This window comes from Hyposmocoma kahamanoa, unplaced genomic scaffold (assembly GCF_003589595.1).
Source record: "Hyposmocoma kahamanoa isolate Upper Pololo Valley unplaced genomic scaffold, ASM358959v1 94, whole genome shotgun sequence".
Classification (NCBI taxonomy): domain Eukaryota; kingdom Metazoa; phylum Arthropoda; class Insecta; order Lepidoptera; family Cosmopterigidae; genus Hyposmocoma; species Hyposmocoma kahamanoa.
Genome location: NW_020654878.1, coordinates 10,047,548 through 10,072,300, shown reverse-complemented (window position 1 = coordinate 10,072,300; position 24,753 = coordinate 10,047,548). Strand labels below are relative to the sequence as shown.

Here is a 24,753-nt window from a genome sequence, read left to right as displayed (position 1 = left end):
GAAATGAAATATATTTAGTTTATTAAACAATCCCATCTCTATATGTTATAATGTTCGACGGTAACAGTCAGTATTGAAAAATAATTTCCCGGCTGGCAAAGGCAGCGGGGCCGTGGTGGGCGGCACGTGGCGAGAGGCAATAAAACGACACCTCAAACATTAGTAACTTCGCACCGGGTCTGTAAAAAATCTGAAACGTAATCTGTTGCGGATTTTTCAACTGTCGGGGTTTGGTTTTACGCTTTACATTACCTTCAAGAGTTACTAAGGATTGAAGGAATCATTTTTACTATTTTTTTCTCAACGCACGTGGAAACTAACACCAACAAAGAATCGAAACGAAAACCCTCGTTTTCTCAAATTCAAATGTATTTTCGTAACCTTTAATCGCCATTTCGCCAGGTTGATTTTGCGTTTATTGAGAATATTCGTTTCAACGTGCAATTCGTTAATTTTCTATTTAAATTCCAGTAGATGTTTATAGATATGGACGAGTTTATACAAATCCAGTATTATTTATAATCGGTAATCGGTTATTTTCCTATAACTTACACTAAATAAACTTTAATACGGGTTGGCGACTTTTTATTTCTTCGAACTAGACTTTGATTTATTTGAATAAACGGTAGAAAAAAAAGTAAGTAACTAGTTTTTATTTCCGTAGAAATAAATAATTTGTAATTTCACTTAATAAAATATCGTACCAACAACGCACAACCTATGACCTTCGCCCCTAAAAGTGTTACTCTAACGTAAAAAATATGAACTTGTGAGAACTTTGTTATTTAAAAAAGTTTTTCTTAGTGGCATATAATAAATCTATAGCGACAAAATACACCAGTATCTTATAAGGTGACTTGAAAGACAATTTCTTTAAAGTTTTCTTTGAAATTTAATAAGTGTTTAGTTAATCTAAAGTTATTGATATTTTTACTTTTTACAGGTTCCTGTACAGAACATAGAATTTCGTTGCTTTCAGCAGTCGTCTAATGTCCAAAACGTGTTCGGGTTCTCAAATTTCATCAGGACCACATTGAAGAAAGTATGAACAAAATTTAAAAGAGCAAAACAAAATATGAAAATAAGAAATAGCTTTGTTCTGTTGCAGTGTAAGTGAAGAGTGAAGATTGCAATATCACGAAATGTGACGTACCAACATCCCGCCGACTCCATAACTCAACAACAACAGCTGTATGCTCCGAGATTGTACATCGCAGACATGCTAGTTGCTTCTTCAGTACAGTAACACTACACTAATTAATTTGGACGTGAAATTAAAACATTGTTTTCGGTGGTGAAGTCAATTCTAATATTCCCACACGGTGAATTAAATAATGCACTAAATCGTCTTACTTATTATTGATTTCAATTGGGAATTCAAAATATATACTTTTTAATATTTTCATGTCTGTTTACTTACAAATAGTAATTACAAAATAACTCTTAAATTCGTGATTGTATAAAGGCAGAAATCAGAACGCGAGTACATTTGTAAATCCTCATGTCCTTAACCACAACAACAAACAGCAAACACGACAATTAGCCGAAGAGTCATCCCGCTGCTAACTAGATCTTTGAGCGCAGTTTGGACTTCGGTTTGATCGTGTTTGTCCGCTGCACTACCCGCTAGTTAGACTGCGAATTGCGGATGGCTTCTTTGTGTTTTGGAATCCCAACTTCACTAACTAGCTGTTTCTGACTGATCTTGCATTATCAAAGCACTGACTAATTATGTAAATTAATGCACTTGAAACAGTGTAAATTTTTTACCTCATCTTAATAGTAAACATTAAATAATGGAGGGTACAAAACTCTTCCCATCAAATTGTCAATTAGACGAGTCAGATGACTGATATGTGCTATTTTATGCGTTCTCGACATCGCCGCTAAATTGTTGTTCCATAAAGCGTTTGCACCATAATGAATATGTAGATTATTTGCCACTGGCAACGTAGGCACAGGATTGATTATTGGATTTGCCACAGGAACAGGAACGTAATTTTCCTTCATATAATAAGTATTTGAAACTGGGCTGTTGTAGGAATGTGGTGGATTTGACTGAACAATTGTAGTACTTGGAAATTTTCTGAAGCTTATTTCACTTGATTTTTTATCATACTCGTTTGATAATGATTTTTCTCCTGATTCATAGTGGTTCCGACTAAACGACTTCAACACGAGAATCTTTCTAACTAACCTTTGTACTTCTGACTGTAATTCGGGACTGTCGGGTTTACTAGCATCTGGTTTTTCCAAGGACATCATTTCTTTTTCGGTCAAATCTCTCTTAATGTTTTCTGCATTCTCAGATAGTAATTTAATAAAGTTATCGGGGTCTTCGTGTAAAAGGTTTTCGATTTTTGCATCTAAGTAATGTGGAAAGTAATCTGTTGGTGCTTTTTTCTCGTTCGATATATCATTTAAATTTTCGTTGTTCTCTTTCGTTACAGGTTCCGACATATTAAGTGCTTTTCTAAATGACATATCATTGTTGGGATCTACGGTCGCAGGTGGTATGTCTAAGGTGCTCTGATTCGCTGTAGTACCTTCTTTGGCTAGAGTATCATCACTGACCGGTGGTGGGCCTTCAGTTTTATTTTTTAATTCACTCTCTAAGTTCTCATTAGCTTTGTCTCCCTGGTATAATACATTGTCGGCGTGTATTTCACTATTATTTAGTTCGGGTTTTGATGTTGTTGCGTCAAACGTGACATTATCATAATCCAGTAATTTTCGTGCACTTACTTTTTCTGGTTGCGAAGTTGATGACACAACTTCTGTAGAAACTGGTGTACTAGTGAAGTTTTTCACAGATGTTATCATATTATTGGTTCTCTGTTCTTTACTGCTTAGCTCCTCTGTTGGCGTATCATTAAACATATTATTTTCCAAATTTTTATTGATATCTTGTGTCTCGTTTAATATTTCATTTTTAGTAACATTGTCTGTTGAAGGTTTTAGTGTTGTAGTAGTGGTCATGGCATGTTTTGTCTTTGATTTCGATTTTGTTTTCTTTTTGGACGATTTGGGTTTCATTTTTTGTATTATAGGGGGATTGTTTTTTAAGTAGTAAACGTTGCTATCGTTTCTATTCCTTGTATCATTGGTAGACACTCTACCGGCTTCAGTTTGTTGTATTAGTTTATCCAAAGTTTCAAACAAACCTTCATCTTCTTCTTTTTTTGAAGATGAGTGACACAAGTTGAGGAAAATGACTAAAATTACAACCGAAACATGAAGATGTTCTTTTACGACAGTAATAATTGACATCTTTCGTGTTAATGCACTTACTTGTTCATTATAGCGTCATTTCAACGCGTTACCTTGGCCGTGGTGTGTGGCTCACAGTTTGCAAATGCTGTGATTAATACTTTATATTGACTTGATTATCCTCGGTTTCGAGGAAATATTGATTAACTGTTATCGCGTTAATGTACTTTGGAGAGTAAATTAAAGACTTGTTGATTGCCACAGATCGTTACGAATGTTATGGACGTTTCAGTTAAAGCGTTCGATATATTAGTACTAATGCCGCAGAAGCGGACTTTTAACTCTATAACGAGACTAAGTAGTGTGACATATGTAGACAATAAAATTTCACTTAATTTATTGAATGAATATGGCCTCATAATTACTGTAAGTTTTCAGGAACGGTTCCTTGTTGACAATGATTCTAAAATAACAGAAGCTTATTCAAAAATATGTAAAGATGATATTGAATGATACATTGCATTATTTAGGATATATATCACATAGATAGAGTTCAAAAGACAATTTAGAACGAGTTGGCAAAGCAAAAAAAGCGTACTTAAGGCGCAACCAATAGCAATTTTTAATTTTCGCTACAATTATTTACAAGTGATTGGAGACTGAAAAAGCAATCTTGGTTATAGTTGCCTTGGTCGGTGCGGCATCAAGTAAACAACCAGTTCGTCCTGCATTTCAATCGGGTCTATTTGTATTTTATTGGAGGCGAGTCGAGCCGAAGTCTAGTGCCACGGTCCGAAGCTTTATGTTTTATTGAGTCCTTTTATGAGATCTACCCACAATAATAGACTATGATATTAACACGATATTGCGAGGTAATAATAATTAGCTTACTTTTTGCAAGAATGTTAATGTTAAATAATACAAAAGTACAAAAAGTAAACCTTGTACATAATATGTAGTTTTAGAATACAATTTTAATTGATTTCAGCAGGAAAGTATGTACTTAATTACATCTAAATTATTTGAAAAATTAACATAACAAAAAGTAATGATTGAAAGAAAGAAACCATTTCCAGTCCAATGATGAAAAAACCAACTTGAGTGCATTCCGGATAGAGTTTGTAGGAATTCATTAACTTTTTCCTCTTACCTAGGACTGTGTGGCAATAGTGAAGTGTTAATTGCTAACTATTGTCTCTGCAACTTTAAGGTTCAGCTTTCCGATTATTATGAATACCTAAATGTCATATGCGTATCCTGCGTAACAAAGTACCAAAAGTAGAAGTATTTTTATCGATGAAAGTGTGAAAGAAACTAAAAGGGAAACTATTTTCGATTTCAATCGCGGATATTTGTTTTTTAAACATACCAACGTTTCGGGCCCTTAGCTTGGCTTAGCTTCATTTCTTATGTGTAACAATTGCAAAAACTTAAGAACTCGATATAAAAGAGCTTTACTTACACTTACTGAACTTACATGTGTGAATGAAACAGTTTATTCTAGTATGTATAGTGAAATGATAAAAAATATCCGAATTTCCAAAAGTTGTAAAAGTAGTCATAACACTTGTTTCATTTAATTTTTAAGTAGCGACGTATCAACTTGGCATTCAATGTTACAAATAAAAAGTAATTTGGACTACACACATCAAAAGTGTCTAGGGATCAAGTACGTTTAAGAGTATTGCTGCTATTAGGGTTAATTATATTAACTTTTTTGTATCGCTATTGATACTTTTTAGTGAGTTTTAACATTTAAATAAGGAATATTGTTTAAAATTCGATAATAAGAAGAAAATCGATTGTCAATGTGGTTTTGTATAAAAATGAGTTATAGCGTTATGACAAAATCATTACAATATCTGCATCGGAACCGAAACAATTTACATTATTATGGAGAGACGACATCATTTAACCCGAGAAGTGATGATGCGAGCCGTCGGAATGTTGGAAGCTGGTTCCAGGCAACGTGCTGTGGCTTTCACTCTTAACACTACACAGAGCGTCATAAGTCGCCTCTGGACGCGCTATCGCATGACGGGCAGCGTGGCCGAGCGACATGGAGGACGATCTCGCATCACGACTCGCAGACAGGACCGGTATATCCAAAATACTGCTCGACGGAATCGTACCATGACCGCCATGATGTTGGTTACGAGACTCCACAGCTCCTCAGGCTTGCTAATAAGCGATCAAACAATCCGAAATCGTTTACGTGAAGTGGGTCTGCGATCCCGAAGGCCGCTCAGAGTTCCACCTATTGCACCCTGCAATCGCAGGACCCGTTTACGATGGGCTCGCGAACACAGAAACTGGGAGGAAGAAGACTGGCGCTATGTGTGCTTTTCGGATGAATCCCGCTTCGGTATGAGACCGGATACAAGACGTACTCGAGTTTGGAGAACATCTGGACGTCATGAACGTTTGAGATATTGTCAGGAAGTTCATCCATATGGTGGGGGAACAATAATGATATGAGCCGGTATTTGGATCGGCGGAAGAACCGATCTCATTTGGATCAGGGGTAACCTCAATGCTCAAGTTTACGCAGAGAGGATTGTTTCAGATGTTATCATCCCTTTGCGAGGCCAGTTGGGTGATTCATTTCAACTAATGCATAACAACGCACGTCCACACACGGCTAGAGTCGTAACACGCATTCTTGCCGAAGCTCGTATCAACGTTCTGCCGTGGCCTGCTCAATCGCCAGACCTCAATCCAATTGAGCACGCATGGGATATGCTTCAAAGAAGAGCTGTGCCGAATATGCATACCGTACATACTCTACAACAATATTTTGACTTGTTACAAAACACATGGGCGGCCATTCCTCAAAGTGATTTTGATGAACTCATCTTAAGCATGCCAAATCGCTGTAATTGTGTGATTCGTGTTAATGGTGGAAATACAGATTATTAATTTTCTTATCTTTACAATAAAAATGAGCAAAATCATCATTTTCGCCATTTTTTTGTCATTTAATTGACGCCGTTAATTTGAGTTTTTTCCCACAATTTGCAAAAACATCAATTTTAGTTTATTTTAATTAAATATAGGGGTAAGCGGTTAAATAAAACATAAGCATTAAAGTAAGAAGTCGTCCTGGAAGACTGGATTTGGTAAATATTGCTTAAATAATTTTTATTTTAAAAATATTCACTTGATCCCTAGACACTTTTGATGTGTGTATATTGTACAAGGATAGGCGATGATATTAATGTGAGTACAGCACCGGCTACAAAATGTGTAAGTTGTGAAACAGCAACATTTCTGGTACCTTCTGGTTCCACAGGAAATCGTTACGCATTACAATATACGTTGTACCCAAAATAACCTTCATATTACTAGCGATGACACATGACTATCGCGTTGGATTAATTGAGGTGTACATTTTCACTTTGTTCCGTTTCCATTCGATTAAAATTGTTGTAGGTACCTCACTTGTGTACAACCTATTCGGTGTTTACTAAACGGTTTGAACGGTTCGACGGTTTGCGCATTGGAGCGTTGAATTTTTTGTGTCGATTTTATGAATTTGACTTATAACATGGGTGCACTCCTAAATACCTGGAGTGCGCCGGGCGTGATTGTACAAAATATTTAAACATTTGAATGGCTGTTTTAGAGTTTTGGTATTGGCTTAGGTTACGTAGTTTTTTAAAGATGTTAATTAAAGATGGCTCCAAACTGGCCACCTAGCAATGAATATATAGGTTATGTGGTTTGATTACAAAAACGGTAGGTACCTAAGACGTCAATTCTGCAAAATGGCCACCTAGCCCTTTTTTGTATATAAGATCATTGCCACCTAGCATATACAATGGGTTTATACATACTGTCAACCAGTGAACCTAAAAGTATAATACCATTGCTGTCAACACTCTGAACAATTGGGCCTTACGTTATTTATAAATCATTCAAACTGTAGTTATAAAAACTGACAGTTTGTGTGGCTTGAAGTGTGCCTGGTATTTCAGCTGAAGGAAATGTAAACCAGTTCCATTTCAGATTTAAAACGGTTTTAGTTACAGGGTAGTTTGAAATTATATTGGCTACTGGCCCGCGACTCGTCTCGGTACATTTTATGAGCATCTAATAAAAATTTTATCGTGTAACAGTAAAGAAGCAATCAGTCGGTCCGATATTGGCCTGTGGCTCCGTAAACACGGTGCATTTTTATGACCTCGCAGTACTGTTAACGCGGTTCATAGATTACGTGCTGCTCTTCTTGACTATACAGGCAATCCATACTAAACCAAATTCGGGAACTGAGTATTTGTATTGCAATGAATTAAAATTGCTAATGAAGAATTAATTGTATGCTGTCGGAAAGTCAGTTTTACACGAACTTATAGGCACCTACATGTGCAACTCCAACATAAAGTATTATATCCGTACAACGCTTGATAATACGAGACAAAGACAATCTCGAAATCAAATAGATTACGTTGTTATGTATGTACTCAGGATCGTATTTGCGGTTCCGCGTTCCAGTTCGCAGTTACCGACCTTTAACTGTTGACAGTTGTCTCCAAACATATTAGCATCCTGGGTAAGCCCGTCCGGCGTGGTGCGTGACATACCGCTCACAGCGAGGATCTTTGGCTCTAGTTGCGCGTTTGCCGCTACGATTTGTACAACTGCGGAGTGTGCGCCAAGGGAGGTCGCTAGTGACCCTAACTATGGGTATAGGTAAAATATGGGTATGGGTGTACATCGTCCTGTTAATTCATAATCCTAATCTTTATTGCATCATGTTGTAGCTCATAAGATCTTAAGAGCTAGTGGCAGTTCTCAACACCCCTGTAAGGGCATTGCAAAAATATAAAAATAAAATCTAAGACGTTGATAAAATGGATTAGCATCAAATGAGATACACAACATCTTATTGAATAATAAATGAAATATAAAATTAGAAAGTTGGAAATTAAATTTGTATTATAAACAAAATCTCTTACGTTCTACTTGCTTTCTAAAAATTCTTTAACGTCGTATTAGCATTTTTCTAAAAATTACTTTTTTAAGTTTTTATAAAATAATATCTTTTTCTATATTTTTCATATCAGCTGGTATTATATATTTTATTGACATTGTGGTATGTTCCTGAACTAACTATTTTTCGTCACTTGAGCTTGTTTCAGTTGATCTAATAAGGTGCTCTACACTTACAACACCTGGCAAGGCTAACTACACGAAGGCAGAAAAACAGGACGGCATGCCCATCACAATGTGCGCATTATGTGATCGGGTGGAGACACTTCACGAAGACCTTAAAACTGTTGATAGCTGTCACCATGTTATTACGCAATGTTAAGTTTATCCCAGGGATTTTCATCAGGTTTTTCCACATCAGCGAACGCGTATGCTGATTCTTTATTTTAACATCAGCAGATGATTATATGATTGCTCATTTTATCTATGAAAACGTGCAGATCTTTATTGAATCTAGATGAAAAATCTTTTTTAATGATTTTGATTTTTCTAATGATTTTGTGACATTTATTATCAAAAAAACCTTCATAAAATCAATCAGCCTGCTGTATAATCAATACTGACATTTTATCACAAGGTATGAACGACGGCTGAGCTGCTTTTTGGGTTTGCAGTCAGTTTCTGGATGGTTCGTAAATTAATGTTACGACGCGATCATCCGCAATTAATATCAGCATTAATCAATGTGGATATTTTAATTAATGTGGATTACTTGCGGATGCAGATGCCGATATTCGCAACAACCTGGTCTATCCGACGAAAACCTAGGCACACATTAAAATGGTACAATTTATTTGCACAATGACGAGCAAGCGTGCTCTTCTCGAGGATGCTTGCAACCATCTCGCAACCCAACAATAACCCTTGGTTCGCAGTTTTTAATTAAGTGAAAATTAGTTTAAACAAACAACGTTCAGTTGTGAACTTCGCTTCAGGAGAGAAAGTTTATTTAATTGTCTATTTTAATGATGTATCAACTATTGGAAAATACTACCTACATATATAAAGCATTTTTGCATCTTTAATGGCAAGCATAACGATTTATCAGGTTTCAAAACAAAGTTTATTTGAAGGTGCGTCAGGCTACGTGGCTCCTACGTAAAACACGTCCGCTGAACAAAGCAGCTAATGCAACTTTTCATCGGCGGTCGCGAAAAACAATGAAACAATGCTCAACTTATAATAGTGTGTTCGATGCGATTGGCAGCTAATTTCTTCTCAGTCCACCGTGGTATGTGGTAAATTTTTAATAGGTTTACTTTGTCAGACATAGGTTTATATATGCCGAGAAAACAATTATAATTTATATGGAACTCCAGCACAAAATACACCTATGTAACATAGAGTCGTACAATAAAATACCCTTTAATTCACGTTATAATTATTTGTATGTGAACACAACGCTGAAGTGGCAACTCTACGAGCACGAAGCATATTCCTTTATAATGCGGTAAATGCGAAATTAACATCACGGTACACGGATGTCATAAAGGTGTTATTACTTTTAATATGAGTTAGGTAATAATATTTCCGACGCGTGCCTCCCCAATCCTTAGGCACGTCTGTCTGTGCGGCAATAAAGTCCGGTTATGCCGTAATATGCATGTGAGATTAACCTACCAGGATACACTCTAAAGTTAGACGAATCGCTACGCCGCCAGGAACTCATAAAACATTTAGATTTTCACTTCTTTACTCGAAAGTTTGAGGATTGAAATTGAAGGTGACAGTTATAAAATAATTCATAGCCATAAGAAACAGGTTTCCCTTATATTGACTAAATAGCTTTGTTTACTGAAATTTCAATTGTGACATTTTTCGCCTTCTAGCTTATAATTTCGTTTAGTATTTAGAGTATTTGCACTACCTAACAGAATATTTCTACAGCCAAAAAAAATATTTAGGATATATCGGCGACTTCATTCGTCCGTAATCGAATAAAAGTTGCGATCGTTCGGTCCGATATATCAAGCATGATTTTTTTGCATGGAATTAATTTCATAAATAATTAACAGAGTAAATTTGGATCGCTGAGTGCACAGATGGGAATGCACTCGGCAAATTGACTGCAAACCGCACTCGGTAACGGCTAAATACCTGCTAATGATAGTGTTATTGATGCTTTCAACTTTGCAGCCTTCGGTCGTCGCGCTCCCGACACTTTATGGTTAATTAATTGGACAGATTACGTGGTTTCATTCTCAATTTTACTTTTAATTCTTCACAATTGCCTAATCAATTTTGAAGATACAAGAAGTTCTCCTTAATAGCACATACTAGAACGTTATTATATAATACTGATATCTACAGTTAATTAATACATAAAAATAAATTTATTGAAACAACAAGTCCTACAAACTACAAAAATTGGATTCGATTTTTATGGAATTACTAGACTTGTACTTTCAAAAGAAACTACTCAATATTACAAGGATGTAAGTATGCACATTGAAGTTTCATGTTCTCCACACTTAGTTACGACGGGCAATTTGCGTTAATTGAACACATAAAAAGTTTTACGAGTTGTGATTGTGTTTTGTAATTCCACTCTACTTATGTGTACAGTCTTTTGGGTGACTTTAAAGTAATATACGTTTCCGTATTCTTTTCACGCAATTAGGATAGAATTTCAATGTACAGTGATTGCCTGATCAACTACCTCCGTGGCTGAACGTTGCTATGCTGGACTGCCCCGCAGAGGTCCCTGGTTCGATTCCCGCGCCGGTAGAAATATTTGTATGGTCTACAGTCAATTCTCTCTCGTGAGTTTGGGGGTAATTTTTGGTTGTCTATGTGTGTGTCAATGGCACCCGCGATACAAGGTTTCCCTAGTACGGGACTATGAGTGTGTACGCGTTATTATTTCTGAAATGTTTAATACCATAACTGAAGATACTATTACTATATCCGATTATTATATTTCAAATTTGTAGAATTATATAAAACTTTTACTCGTAGGTACAAAATCCACAAAAGATGTTATCAAAACAGCAGTTCAGTAGATTTGTATAGGAAGTGTAATAAATTTGTGTACTTTGTTGTTGTTCACCCTTTTGAACCAATCTTTGAAAATCAATAGCGCTATAACAATCTGTGTTCCGTTTCATTGTATGTAAATAGGGGACGGGCGGTCCGAGCTTTTAGATTTCATTTTGTAATGAACTGATGACAATCGCCGCCAATTCGTTGTGATGACGGCTGTACATAATTTACACGGAGTGCTAATCAACATTCATTATGCATATTGCAGTTTCACCAACGCGTACCTGTTACAAATTATATCGGCACTTGTTTGCTTAACGCAACTGATGCTAGTTGCTAATTTTTTTTCTACTAAGTAACGGAACGTACAAGTCGTGAGCTTGGTGGTGAGCAACACGCCTCTCCATAACAGTTGCAGTGCCGTTCAGATTAAAATCGCAATTATCTGAGGGGCACTGCCACTGCGCCCGTCACCCTGAGATGTGCCTGTAATTTCACCAGCATCCTTACCCTTCAAAACTGAAACGCAGTATCTAATGCTGACGTTATTACTTGGCGATAGAGATCGGTAAGGTAGTATACTTCTCGGGACGAAACCTTTCACTATATTGCTACTCACTAGCCATATTGTTCTTATAATTCTTGAGTAATTTACTCTATTTAAAAACCATTAATTAGGCGTATTAATGCGTGTAAAACTTAAGCATTTTGTATACTAGCAGTCCTGTCTTCTCGTTGTACCATTCCTAGATAAAATTAGATTTAATACTTCGATTAGAATAGATCTTTTAATGAAACCGAGCGGAATTTCTCGGCACAATAACACCTAGTTTTATCAGTCGCAAGAAGTATCCAGAAGTGGGACCATGTTAGGAAATGGATTGATACGTCAATGATGATGATGTAATCTACGCAATCGCATTTACGCATCATTTACCCAAACAATCCTGTCATATTATGAAGTGACATTATAATACGCATCGCGATAATCGCCGATATTAACTTAAAATCCGAAATTAAGTGCGGTCGAAATAATATAGTTTTAGCTTGCTATTGTTAGTTTGTATTACAAGTGAGAGCCACGTGTTGGGATGGAGGTAAATTTTAATCGAATAGTTTGCGGCGCGGCAAAATTTGTGCAAACAAATTAACGGGAGGTGCGATTGGAAAATCTAACCAAACACTAAATAAAACGAATGGAATTTGAATTTGTTCTGTTGTACAAATTGTTGGATTGAATCGTTACCTTCGACGGTATGGGACGAGTGACAATAGATTTTGATTACATTTTATCAATTTTATTGCGAATAAATATTAAACATAGGCATTTTTGTCTTTAGAACTTGGGTACGGTACAAAATCTGTTTATTGGTTGATATGTTACCTTCGACGGGTGACAAAAGATTTTGATTACGTTATTTTGCCAATTTTGTTGCGAATGGATATTTTTTGTTTGTGTTTAGAACTTGATCACGGTATCGACGGTATGCGACGAGTGACAATAGATTTTGTTTATGACATTTTATCAATTTATTGCGAATGAACATTAATTTGTTTTTTGTCTTTAGAACTTGGGTACGGTACGAAATCTATTAATTGGTAGAAATGGTGAAAAATGAGCGTTCGGATAAGCTCCATAAGACCAAAAAGACCGTTGATGTTCAACACATACTACTAATTTAGATAATAAATTTCTGAAGCAAGCCGATGTTAGTCGTCGTGTCGCCGCTGATAGGTCTGAATAACTTTCAATTATTTTATTTACTATATGTATAGGTAACATAAAAATTCGATAGAAGTAAGGTGATATTCATGAGAACTATACTATATTGTATATGTTATCACCTATAGACTAAGCAGGCCTTTGTAATTGATCGTGTGACGACCGTCTCGGCTCGTCGACTCTCGGGCTATCACCGGATATTTGAATACAACACTCGGATTTGAGTGGCCTTGTAACTACGGATTTCAATGGAGGTATAATTACAATCGACCAAACATGTAGATAGGTACATACGTGATTCTCTTATTGGTTATTATGTCAAACGCTTGTACAACTGGGAAGATAAAACATTCTAATGAAAAGGAAAATTATTTTATGCTTCGTATGTACGAACTGGCTCCTGAGAGGGTGGATTTGACGAATGGCATTAGTTATTAATTTAATAATGTTGTATGTAGTACGTTACTACTTATATCTAACATAAGTAGTCTAGACAAAATACAAACGTTGACCAAACTTTAGCTTTTCGTGACGAAACAAGCGACTTGGTGTACAAAAACTACTGCCGTAGAGGCTCTCACGGCCCGCTGAGTTGTCCGTGCGTTTCGTTTGATAATTTCCGTGTACAGGCTTTAATCGAATGAACCGAGCATCCCCCCACACGTCTGCCCCCTCGCGCACCCTCCGGCACTATAAAATTGTTCACCTCGATTATCGCGAACAGCGAGAAGACTATGTTTGGAGAATGACACGGACGTGTAAACACGCGCTTTTAACATCGTTATTGCTCACTGAAAAGTATACATTTTATTTACCAACATGGAATAGGATATAAAACAATTAAAGAGAGACACATCGGCAGCAAAATTAAGCCCTGAGGGTGGTCCGCTTTCGTCGTAATAAAACGCATGCAAAGTTTTTCTTTGCTAAGCGAAGCGGCCGCAGCAAACGGAAGCGAAGCAACAGGCTTGATTAAAACACGTGTTTACAGAACGCACGTCCCCTCCGACAAACGCAATAATCCAGCCGGCTAGTTTAGTACTTCCACTCTCTACATCCACAACACACAGCTATGTCATTTGGCCGGACTTACTCACTTTTTTTCTGTTTTTAATAAAGCTCTACTAAAAACAGCAGACATTATTGGCATCCAATAAACTCAAACGTTCATAAGTCAAAAGCACGTTTCAGACTTCGCGTAACACATAACTCAGCGCATTTTTACGTCTGTAAATTATACTTTTACGATCGAAAATCATTTTTATGATTTCGAAGGAATTTAATATCACGCCAGATATGCTCCGCACATTCGCTCTTTTATTGAGCTGTAATTTTAGTGTTTTCTCAATTTTTATTAACTATCAACTACCTACTTAGGTTTCTGTTATTACGGATCGAAAAACTATCCCCTCTTTCAGTATAACGAAAATAATGCGCAATGAAAAAGTGATGATCTACTTAAACTTCTTCTCATTTTTCGTAGAAGGTACCTTAGTGATCTCCACTTCACTATTTAGGTATCGAAAATAATTTAATATTAATTCTTAGGAAAAAAAATCGTTAAAACAAGTTAGTTTCAAAGAAATAAACTCTTACAAAGGAAGTGAATAGTTAATTGCTTAAGAATTTCTAACCGCGGTATCTATATGACTGGTGCAGAAAGTTAACCCTGTGTTCATTTTCAAAGCAGTTTACAGTTTGAAAACGCAGTAGTTAATTTATTCTTTATAAAAACAAAAGATTGCTTTCTTAAAAATAACGCAGCTAGCGCATTTTGTGGTTGATTGCTTTCGTTGAAAGAAACCGCTAGTTGTAGGTATTTGTTGTAGAGCTCGCAAAAGAAATACTAAATCGAATGTCATATTCGAAGGTCAGCATCACTTAAATATTTTTTTTAAATTTGATTTTGCAGGTAAAAAAGTTGTGAATTAGTAGGTTCTAATTGCTACATAGTACATTTAATAATCGGTTCTAAAACGTAGAACTGAAAAATGTTTGGAAAAAAATAAACCCAATTTTGTCTTTTCTGTTGGAGTACCATGTTGACACAACAATGCGACCATCAGGTCACCTATAGACTATACGAGTATATTGCAGTCTTAGCTTAGGGAGAAATGAAAAGCAAAAACTCTTTTTCTTTTTTACCGGTTATGGTTCTACTCCAAGCATGAAATGGCCGAAACAATGATCTTAAATTCCGGCCGAAAGATTTTCTTCGTGTCGATAATAATTTGCAAATTTTGTAAATATTTGTTTTTCATATTGGGCATACCATGGGCATACCATCAACTCGTCAATGTGTTGTTGTTGTATGATTCTTGAATTCTTAGGAAATCAAAAAAAGTTTTTCGGGCTCTTTACAGGAAACGTTGGTCAGTTTGAATATATATATACCTACATATACGTGATTTAGGTGCCTTTAGCCTTCAAGGGTATCAATAAAATTAGTAAACTATGTAATTACTAATTATTTGCCTGATACAATTTGTTGTGAATATAAAAAATTAAATTTATTTATTATGAATCCCAAAAAGTTGCAGGTTATGTTGCGTGGCATATTGGATCTAGATTTTGTCCCACATATAGCGTATAATTTCACGCCTATTGCATATGTTTCTACTGCAACTAATCTTGGCTTACTTTTAGATTGTAATTTGGTTTGGAGTCCACACATTAATGAAGTCAGTCGAAAAGTTCATTTCTCCTTGCACTCACTTAAGCGCCTCCAAAACGTTTTACCTTTAAAAACCAAGACATGTTTAGTTCACTCTTTTATTTTGCCCTTAGACTATGCTGATTCCTGCTATTGATTAATGCTACTGAATAACTGATAAATAAATTTGAACGATTGCAAAACCTATGTATAAAGTTCATCTTTGGGCTTCGTAAAAATTGTCATAACCTTTTGTTTGTATTTTCCCTGTGTTAATTGTGATTTTTTGTGTTTTTTCTTTCATTCAATCAGTGAAAATGAAACACTAAAAGAAAACTGCATTTGGGTTCAACCGAAATATATGTCAAAAAAATCTAAATTAGGTATTCGTACATGTTTTACTTTGTAGATATTTAAGTCCCCAAATATTTAATAATCCACTGCAGTTTTCGTAACGAAAATCTAAGCCTTAATGAGAATAAATAATGAGACGCAATGAACCGTCTATAGACAGTCAGTCGAACACCAAATATATGCCTATCTACGGTTTTAAAAGTTATTTGTAAGTTAATTGATTTATTGTTAGAAAACTATAACTGATCTGCACAAATCCAAATTCTTCGAGGACATGTGCAGTTCTCAAGCAGAATAGGGTTATCCTTTTTGTTCTCAGAAATAAATACCAAGATAGACTTCCGCAGTTCCACTGTACATTCCTATGTCCTGTACCTATCTACTGACCCGAGAGATAAGGCTTTCCGGAGAGACTACGGGCTCGACGGCAAGACCAGGGTACAGCGGGCGTCCGGGCCAAGCCCTCCACCAGTGATACGCCTTTGCAGGCGTCTCTGGCGGACCCGGACTTGGGTATGGATTCGCTGGGGTTTGTGGTTAGCTGCAGAGACGGACATGTTTGTCTGCCCCGGTTGCATGTGTCCGGGGCGTCTGTCTCGTGAGCAGCTAGCGCGTTTTAGTAGCTGTCTAGTTGAAGGCCTGTATGTGAGAAGACGCGCGGGACACGTGAGTTGCCCTTTAAGTTGGAAGCTATGTGCGGACAGTGTCGCAGGACACTGCGACGGGCATCTCCGGCTCTAGCCCGGAGAGCTAGTAGAGGATAAGCTAGATATCCTCCGGTCCCTCCAGCCGCTTAGGTTATTGGGAACTGGAGAGACGTCGTTTCTTGGTGTCGGGAAGTGAGAGTGCCTTACAGCTCCGCCACCAATGAGGAGATTTGGTAGTGGACTCAGCGTCGACGACTTAACGGTGGCAACTGCTAGTTGTGCAATGCGCAACAGGAAGTGAGCGTGCCTAAAGCTCCGGTACCTATCTGGAACATAGGCAGGGTATTGTACGTGCACCCGAGGCGGCTCACCCGAGGCACTAGCCTTTCGAAGAACCGGATGAAGTCAAGTGACACAGGTCTGTGAGAACCCTGTATACACTGGCTGATCTGGGGTCAGAACTTGAACTGGTAAGGTTCCTGTGCGCGCACAGGTTATAGTGCCCTTCCTGCATAACCAACAGGTTGATAAGGAGGGGCACTATAAACAAAACTTATGTAGAATGATATGAGACTGTACATTCCTATGTTTCACCATAAAAGCGAATTAACCAGAAAAGTGCATATACATTGTACTGCGTCCTCATATTTGAGGTAGACTTACGTACATTACATATAAAATAAAAAATAATAATAAAAATCTAATTTTGGTTCAACAGTGATAGATCAGGTTCTCCCATTAAGCAAATGTATGCTTGTATACGTACGGTCACTAGTTGCTGTCGTACTGTAGATATCGCACTGTGGGGCATTTCAACCGAGTCGAATGTTTGTTCCTCAAAAACTTGCAATAAGAATCATATTAGGCATGGAAAGAAGATCAGCCCTGCAGAATCCTTCTGAAAAAACACCAGGAGATGACGGCGTGCTCACAATATACCTACTTACCAAATTATCGTTTACGGGCGATGTACGGACAAAGGCGAACTGCGGGAAAATTGAAATCCGTTGCCAACCGTACCGAAGTCCAACTAGAAACCCGCAAGTAGTCGGTCTGCGATACTACGGAGATGTGAAAAGTGTTACAAAAGACGAAATGTTTTACCCGCCTCTTAACTCTTCTTTTTTTTGCTTTGTGTGGTACTATTTTGTTTTATGTTAACTAGATATTACTGCCTATAAGAGACGATCACATTATTTATTAATTCTTAACATTACTAAATAACATAACGTTGTGAGTATTGATAATATAAATTAAATTATTGTTTTTTATGAATTGCTTAAAGTAAAATCAAAAACATCGTTATAATATTATAGTTCTAATCTTTCATTCCAATAAGCCATTTATAAAATCAGATCAAGTCGTACACGACTGTACTCCACGCGTCTCGCTTATCTCGAGTAGGACCTACGGATACGTTAGTAAACGTCACATCAAACGGCAAATTCTAACATCATTATGCATAGTCTCAGTGCAGAGTACTAAAAAAGCCGACCACAAAATTAATTCATCCCCTAGTTTGCCACCCTTAGAGGTGGAATATAGTAACATACATACAAAAAAAAACAGTCGAATTGAGAAGTTCCGCCTTTTTTTAAAACGGTTAAAAGTAACAGTAGGTATTTACTCAATTGTTTGTACTGAAAATATATTTATTATATACATATTATTAGGAAAAAAGTTTAACAACGACTGTGTTATGTGCAAAATATGTAAGTACCTATATGGACTCCTATAGCTTATGAAAATCAAGCTGCAAGGGAGCAAATCATTAACGATCTTTACTACCAGAATCGACTTCACGCGTTTTTCCATTTTTTAAAGTGAATTTTTAAAATTTGACTGACCAATTAAAAAGTTAATTGTGGTGACGCTGCAACAAAACACCCAATTGTTAATCGTATGTACCTAATTCCCGAACGTCCTTAGAAAGAAAAGTATTTTCTGGCGTACATTTTTTAAGGCTAAACAAGCCATGAAATAAGTATGAAATCTCTTTTTTAATGAATGCAAACTGTTTAGAAATAAACATGCAAACTTCGAAACGTCGCATAGCAACCGTCACATGGCAAAAAATAAACAGTCATTGGCTGTCATAACGCCATTGTATTTTCATTTAATATTTTATTCAGTTTGCTACTTATTTATAATATTTGCATTTCTTTACAGTACAAAAGTTTGCAGAACTAAGAAAAATGGGACCACATAGGACCATAGGAATCGCCCCAAAGACTGAGTGCATAAAAGGGGTAGTGGCCTGTCAATGTGAATTAGGTCGGGAGAAGTTATTGACTGCTCCTCCGTACAGAATGCCCGTGTCATTACCTATACCTGAAGAAGCCCAGCAGAGGTACCAAACGGCGCCCTGCTGTCGTGACGTTGAACAGTATCAATGCCCCACCAAGCAAATTTACGTCGTCTTCAAATCACCCGCCCGTGCCAACGAAGTGTTCAGCAAAGTCTTTCCAGCCACAACTCCTATCAAATATGTAAAGCGCAAACTTTCCAAGTTACTATCAGTGTCAAATAGCAATCTATTACTCACAAAAAACAGAACCGTACTGAAAGAAACAAGTCTCTTAAAAGAGCTCAAGGGTGATTCTTGTGGTAACTTACGAATCGACGTATTTACAAAAGATTCCGAGGAATTTTCCCTATCTTCAATACCGATGGAAGCATATGTATGTGAACTTATACAGGCTGATGCTCCCAAAAAGAAAACAATACCGTTCATCGCAATCAAATTCAAAGTTCGCAATCAAAATACGACGTTTACTCGTTCCTATCACTCAATTATGAAAATACATGAAATCAAAAAGAATTTGGGAGGTCTTTTTGGAGTGGAACCGGACAATATTGTGCTTTTACGAGCAGAGCACCCTTTAAAAGATCGCATGGCTCTATTAGACCTTGACTACGACAAATATGGCATAACTGAGGTTGAACTATTGACAAAAAACCATGAGAAGCTGAATTTCGAAAAACTATATAGAGAAAATCCAATAAATGACGTCATATCGGTTATGGTGCCCTTCGGTAACATGGTCAAACATGTGAATGTTGAAATATTCTCTGATGCAATGAAGAAACCTTATTTGGGTGGTTACAGAAACATTCATACAGGTAAATTAATTTTATATTAACAGACTGAAAGTTCGCTCGCTCTACTGAATCGACTTTATTATCATTTGTAATATTTAACGATAACTCTACATATCGTTACATATTTTGTTAGATTCTCGCAATCAATATTTCTGACAATGACAATTACATTTTTTTATCTAGGCACCGAGTATCATCACGCGTACACCCAGACCCCACAAAAGCCTGAGAAATTGCCTGCCGAACGGAAGAATTGTCGCGACACACAGACTGCCGAAGAGCGAGAAAAGATTTATGTAAGTGGATTTAAAAGACATACAAACAGCGGACAATGAGTTATCCCTTATCACACTACGAGAATTTTATTTACCGGGCTTGAGAGGTTGTGGTAGCAATTTAACGAATTCGTGCGGTAAATTTTTAATCAACTATAACTAAAGACACCAAGAAAGTTAATACACGGTAACATTTTGTTTATTGAAATCTAATGTGAAGAAACTACAAAAAATGGAAAAGGAATAGAGCGTGTTGTAAAATTATGTAAACCAATAAATGTTTTCTCTTTTTTAATAGTAGGAGGAAATTATTGCTATATTATTATTATTAGATCTTGTCTACTTATTATTAAGTATTTTTTGCTGAAGATAACCTGCTGTCTCATAATTTTTGTAATGTTTTATAATAGGATACAGCGTACAGTCGTGCGACGCAAATGAACAACCCAAATGTGTTTATACCAAACGTGACGGACCGAATTGTAGTGCCGAAGCAATACGAGACTTACGAAGAGATGATTGAACGTCTGAACCACAATCATTATGCCGCAGTGATACAGCGCGCGTTTAGGCACTATCAGTTTCGACAAAAGGTGACACGGTGGTTGGCTGAATGCTTGTACGTGTACTCATGTTATATTGTATGTAATTATACTGATGCCGTGAGACGCCTTGTATATAATAATACAAGGCGTCTCACGACTATGGCATACGGGGGGAACGTATTTTAAATATTGTAGATACGACATATTGCTTCAAAGTAAGCAATACTGCATTCAAGCACATTTGGGAATCGAACAGACCAAATGTGACATCATGTGTGAAACTCTGTAATATTTTTATGACGCCGATCGAAAGGTTCAATTATTAATCAATTATTAAAATCATTTTAAGTAACATAGTATCTTTTTAAAGGAACACCGTAACTGTTTATTAAAATTCAGTTCTTGAAAAACGAAACAAAATTGAAACTGCTGATGTATCTACGGTATTTGCAAATAATTTATCAAATGTTCAAACTGTGATCTATCTTGTTCTATGCAAATTCTCTATCTTTTGATAAGTTCGCTGTTATCTTTTTATGATGGATAAGCGAAATACTAAGGTTCATTCCGTTTTTAACTCATCCACATTGACAAGATGCAAAATTGAGAATTTGCATACAAAAACATGGAGCACAGTTTAAATAATTGATAAATTAAATTGCAAATATCGTATTAATTGCAAATACATTGGCAGTTACAAGTTTGTTTCTTATTTTTTAATAAGTTATATTAATGTATTTTTTATTTATTTTAATAGTAGTATACTACTATTTAATAGTCTATTTCATTTATTGATGTCAACACTTGAGAAAATATCCGCACCGCTTAAAGAAGACTAATCCTATTACAAAACCCAAATCATGTAATAAAGATTCCTCCAATAGATGATCTGATTTTAGGGAAAGAATAGCTAGGATTAAAGAAGAAGAGAGGCTGGAGAAGGAAGCGTTGGCGAGACGTCTACGTAAGGACCTCATTACTAAGACATTCCCTAGGACGCGTGAGGACTTCGATCAACTTTATGCAATGGCAAGTATCACAAATGAATTAGATGGTATCCCGAATAAGAAATGTGTTTTGGCTCCGTGCATAGAAGACATACCTACATGGTGACGTACATAGTGATTTTTTCAGACACCTCGTTTCAGTACTCAAAGATCAAAGGTCTCGCAGCCCCTCATAGCCACCGTCTACATTAATTAGGATCTTCAACTTAATTTAAAATATTTTGCAGGTGGATCGATGGAAACACGCAGAAATAGCACGAATATCACAGTTACATTCCAAAGGTCCTAAAATAGCAGAGTTCACATTGCTTCTCGATAAAGAGGTGGAGTTGCTCCGATGTATAGAAGACTACAGAGTACAAGTAAAAGAAGACAGTCGCAAGCTGAAAGAAAGACGATTTTTAGAAGAACTTTCCAAGCCAATTGCGTGGTACGGTCGTAATGGCAAAGTGGTACAAATGGAAACCATAGAAATACAAAAAGCAAGAAAATTAAAAGAATTGTATAATTCTATTATCCGAGAAGGTTTAGAGGTTAAAGATCGCATAGAACTTCTTGTAGACTTGAAGTTTGCTTTACAAGAATTTCGGCATCCGCTTGCTGAAGAAATAATCACACTTCTTGATAGAGAGTGCGACTTGCTTGTTAGAAGATGCAACGACCACCAACTGGAGTTCCTTCGACGACGAATCACAGCTGCTTTGATTCAATTGATAAAAACATCTGAGCTAAATTCTCACGTAACGAAATTGAAAGATATAAGAGATTTTAGGAAGATGGACAACGGCAACCTTTATTTGTGCGAGATGTGTCACCAGGTGAAACAGTATGAAGAGTTTCCTTTGAACACTTTGATGAATGGGTTTTTTGTTTGCAAGTCTTGTTCTTGGAAAGACGTTCATGAGCGTTTGTGGATAGACATGACGCCTTATAAGTTTATTTTGAGGGCCGTGCAACGCGATGAGAGACGCCGTAAATGCTGGGGATCCTTAGCTTTTGTCTTACAGGAAAAGGATATTTTTTATATTGTCGAGAAGTTGTGGCACTCTCATTCAGCCATTAGCGAATGCAGTGATATTACAGAATTACGACTGTGCAGATGGCATGTGAACCAAGATTGGTCGCCGTGGAATTGTTTCCTGGTAACAGTTCAGGAGATGAAAGCGCATTTGAAATTGGAGCACCCTGAACAAGTTTACGATGAAGACTTGCTACAGAAGATTCGCACCAAACACAATCTCGCTAAGGCGACATTCGAGCAACTCCTTTCTGTAAACAGACGTTTTACGCAGGCCGGGGATTGGCAAGGTGTAAGGGCTCCAGTCACCGCCCGCGTAGAAGCTGTAGATCGATTATGAACTATTGAATCTTGCCTTATACGTAGAGAATCAAAGAAGAAAAAAGAAGTAGATTTAATTTTTATTTAATAGAAACTGAATTATTTCCGTTTCGTAAATTAGAATCACCTTTTTTGTTGATGTCACAGAGTTTTAAATACACATATGTTCGTTTTGCGACTATTCGTTGCTGGTCACCACAACGAATTAACCATTTACTTCTAGTAGGCAAAGTTTAGTTGTATGACGAAATATGAATTAGCAAGAGCTCACGTACAGTCCCGAGGCACAGACGTCCTGCGGGCGAAATAATGCAGGTGTGTACATTGTTCCTAATAATTTATTATTGTTTCATGTTATTATTGAGTTAAAGTTATTTGTTAATTATCTAAAATATAAATATTAGATTTGATGTTCGTTCCTTTCATTCTTGGTGTACCAGACGACTTAAAATTTAAAGTTATAAGTCGATAAATTTAGAGGACTTTGAAAAAAAAATCTCAAACTTTATTTAAATTGTCCTTCTTTTAATAATTACAAGTAATACTTTATAACATAATTACACATTACATTTACAATAATAATTTCTCAAGATATCAAACTCTCGTGAAGTCCAAAACAACATACTATATTTTAAAATACAGGTGTGATATAAAGGTGTAATTTTCATAACGAAATGCACTTTAAGGGCTACACTTAGTTATACACACAGGTCAATAAATTACGTAAATATAATAATTTTAGGCAATAAGAATCGCAATAGCTGTACAACAAACACGAAGGAATTACCTAGTCTTTTTTAAATAATAAAATACAAAGATCCCAAATATAGCAGTCTACAAAACCATTGTAAGAATTCCGACTGCATTCACTTAATTAATAGTTAGTTCCAACGTAAAACCTTATAAAATAAGTAAAGCTGTCTGAAAATGTCGTTATATTTAAGGCAGCGAAGAAAAGACCACGTCTATAGCTCGTTCTACTCGAATAACAAAAGACAAAGAACTTCATTTCGGACATGTCATGCAATAACAATAATTTGTAAAATCTCAAGTAAATACCGCTAATTCTATAAGATTGTAAACAAAACAATTCATGTTTTACCTCCAATTAAAAAACTAAAGTGCCAAATTACTCGAATAATTAAGTACCTAGTTCATGTGCCTTAACATTTCGATAGTAAAAAAAAAATTCTGATTACTTGTGGACATTCAGTCAGGTTTTAGGAATAAAAATCTTTATAAAAGAATGTAATATCGTCCATTCGCTGTCTTAGTCCTAGTTTAACTATCGGTTAAAACTCCAACATCATAAAATTGTCCTAATTATTTTTCTCTATGCATAAATCATTCTCTCTTTTGCGAGCAACTAACGACGTTAGTGTTTGTACATTAAATGCGAGTGCCGCGCGGCCGTCACTCGTCTTGTTTAGAAGTGATTCGCGATTCGAATCAGTGCCTCTACCATGAGATTACAGTGACAGTTATCGGTAGCGACCGCATAAAATGTTTGTATTTAAAATGTTGTTTCTTCTTGTGACCGCCAGAGGCGCTGCATAATTTGCCATACAAAATTAAAATTGTGAAGTAATTTACCCGGTAGCTAGCGACAGCTGTCACAATAAACTCGTGGTAGAGGCACAGGTCTGCCAGCGACCTTCGCACTTTCGCTGATTGTAGCTTTTCACGCTCTCGGGTATACTTATAACGTTTAAAACCGACCCTACATCTAATTTACTCAACAGAAACCAACTATTCCAACTAGCTAAAATGTATTTACAATAAAGATTGTGCCACTTTAGAACAATAGTTCAAATTTGTAAACCCTTGGAGCGGTATTATACAAAAACGTGCACGACACAATATTCACATAAAAGAATACATATCTATTATACACTTACTCGACTATTTTTGCACTTTTATATTG

At 36.4% G+C, this 24,753-nt stretch overlaps 2 protein-coding genes across 2 annotated transcripts; one reads left to right on the top strand and one right to left on the bottom strand.

Moving 5' to 3' along the window:
- Window positions 1-796: 796 nt before the first annotated feature.
- On the bottom strand, window positions 797-3,309 carry LOC113237805. The gene is made up of 2 exons (XM_026474475.1): window positions 3,292-3,309; window positions 797-2,835 (listed from the first exon to the last, which is right to left on the bottom strand). The coding sequence occupies exon 2, from the start codon at window positions 2,821-2,823 to the stop codon at window positions 1,777-1,779; it is 1,047 nt and encodes a 348-aa protein (XP_026330260.1). The 5' UTR covers window positions 2,824-2,835; window positions 3,292-3,309; the 3' UTR covers window positions 797-1,776.
- Window positions 3,310-18,726: 15,417 nt separating this feature from the next.
- Window positions 18,727-23,124, top strand: LOC113237839 (IQ and ubiquitin-like domain-containing protein). The gene is made up of 5 exons (XM_026474526.1): window positions 18,727-19,684; window positions 19,847-19,959; window positions 20,349-20,557; window positions 21,383-21,512; window positions 21,718-23,124. Exons 1-5 carry the CDS (start codon window positions 18,757-18,759, stop codon window positions 22,846-22,848), a joined length of 2,511 nt encoding a protein of 836 aa, XP_026330311.1. The 5' UTR covers window positions 18,727-18,756; the 3' UTR covers window positions 22,849-23,124.
- The last annotated feature ends 1,629 nt before the right edge of the window (window positions 23,125-24,753 follow it).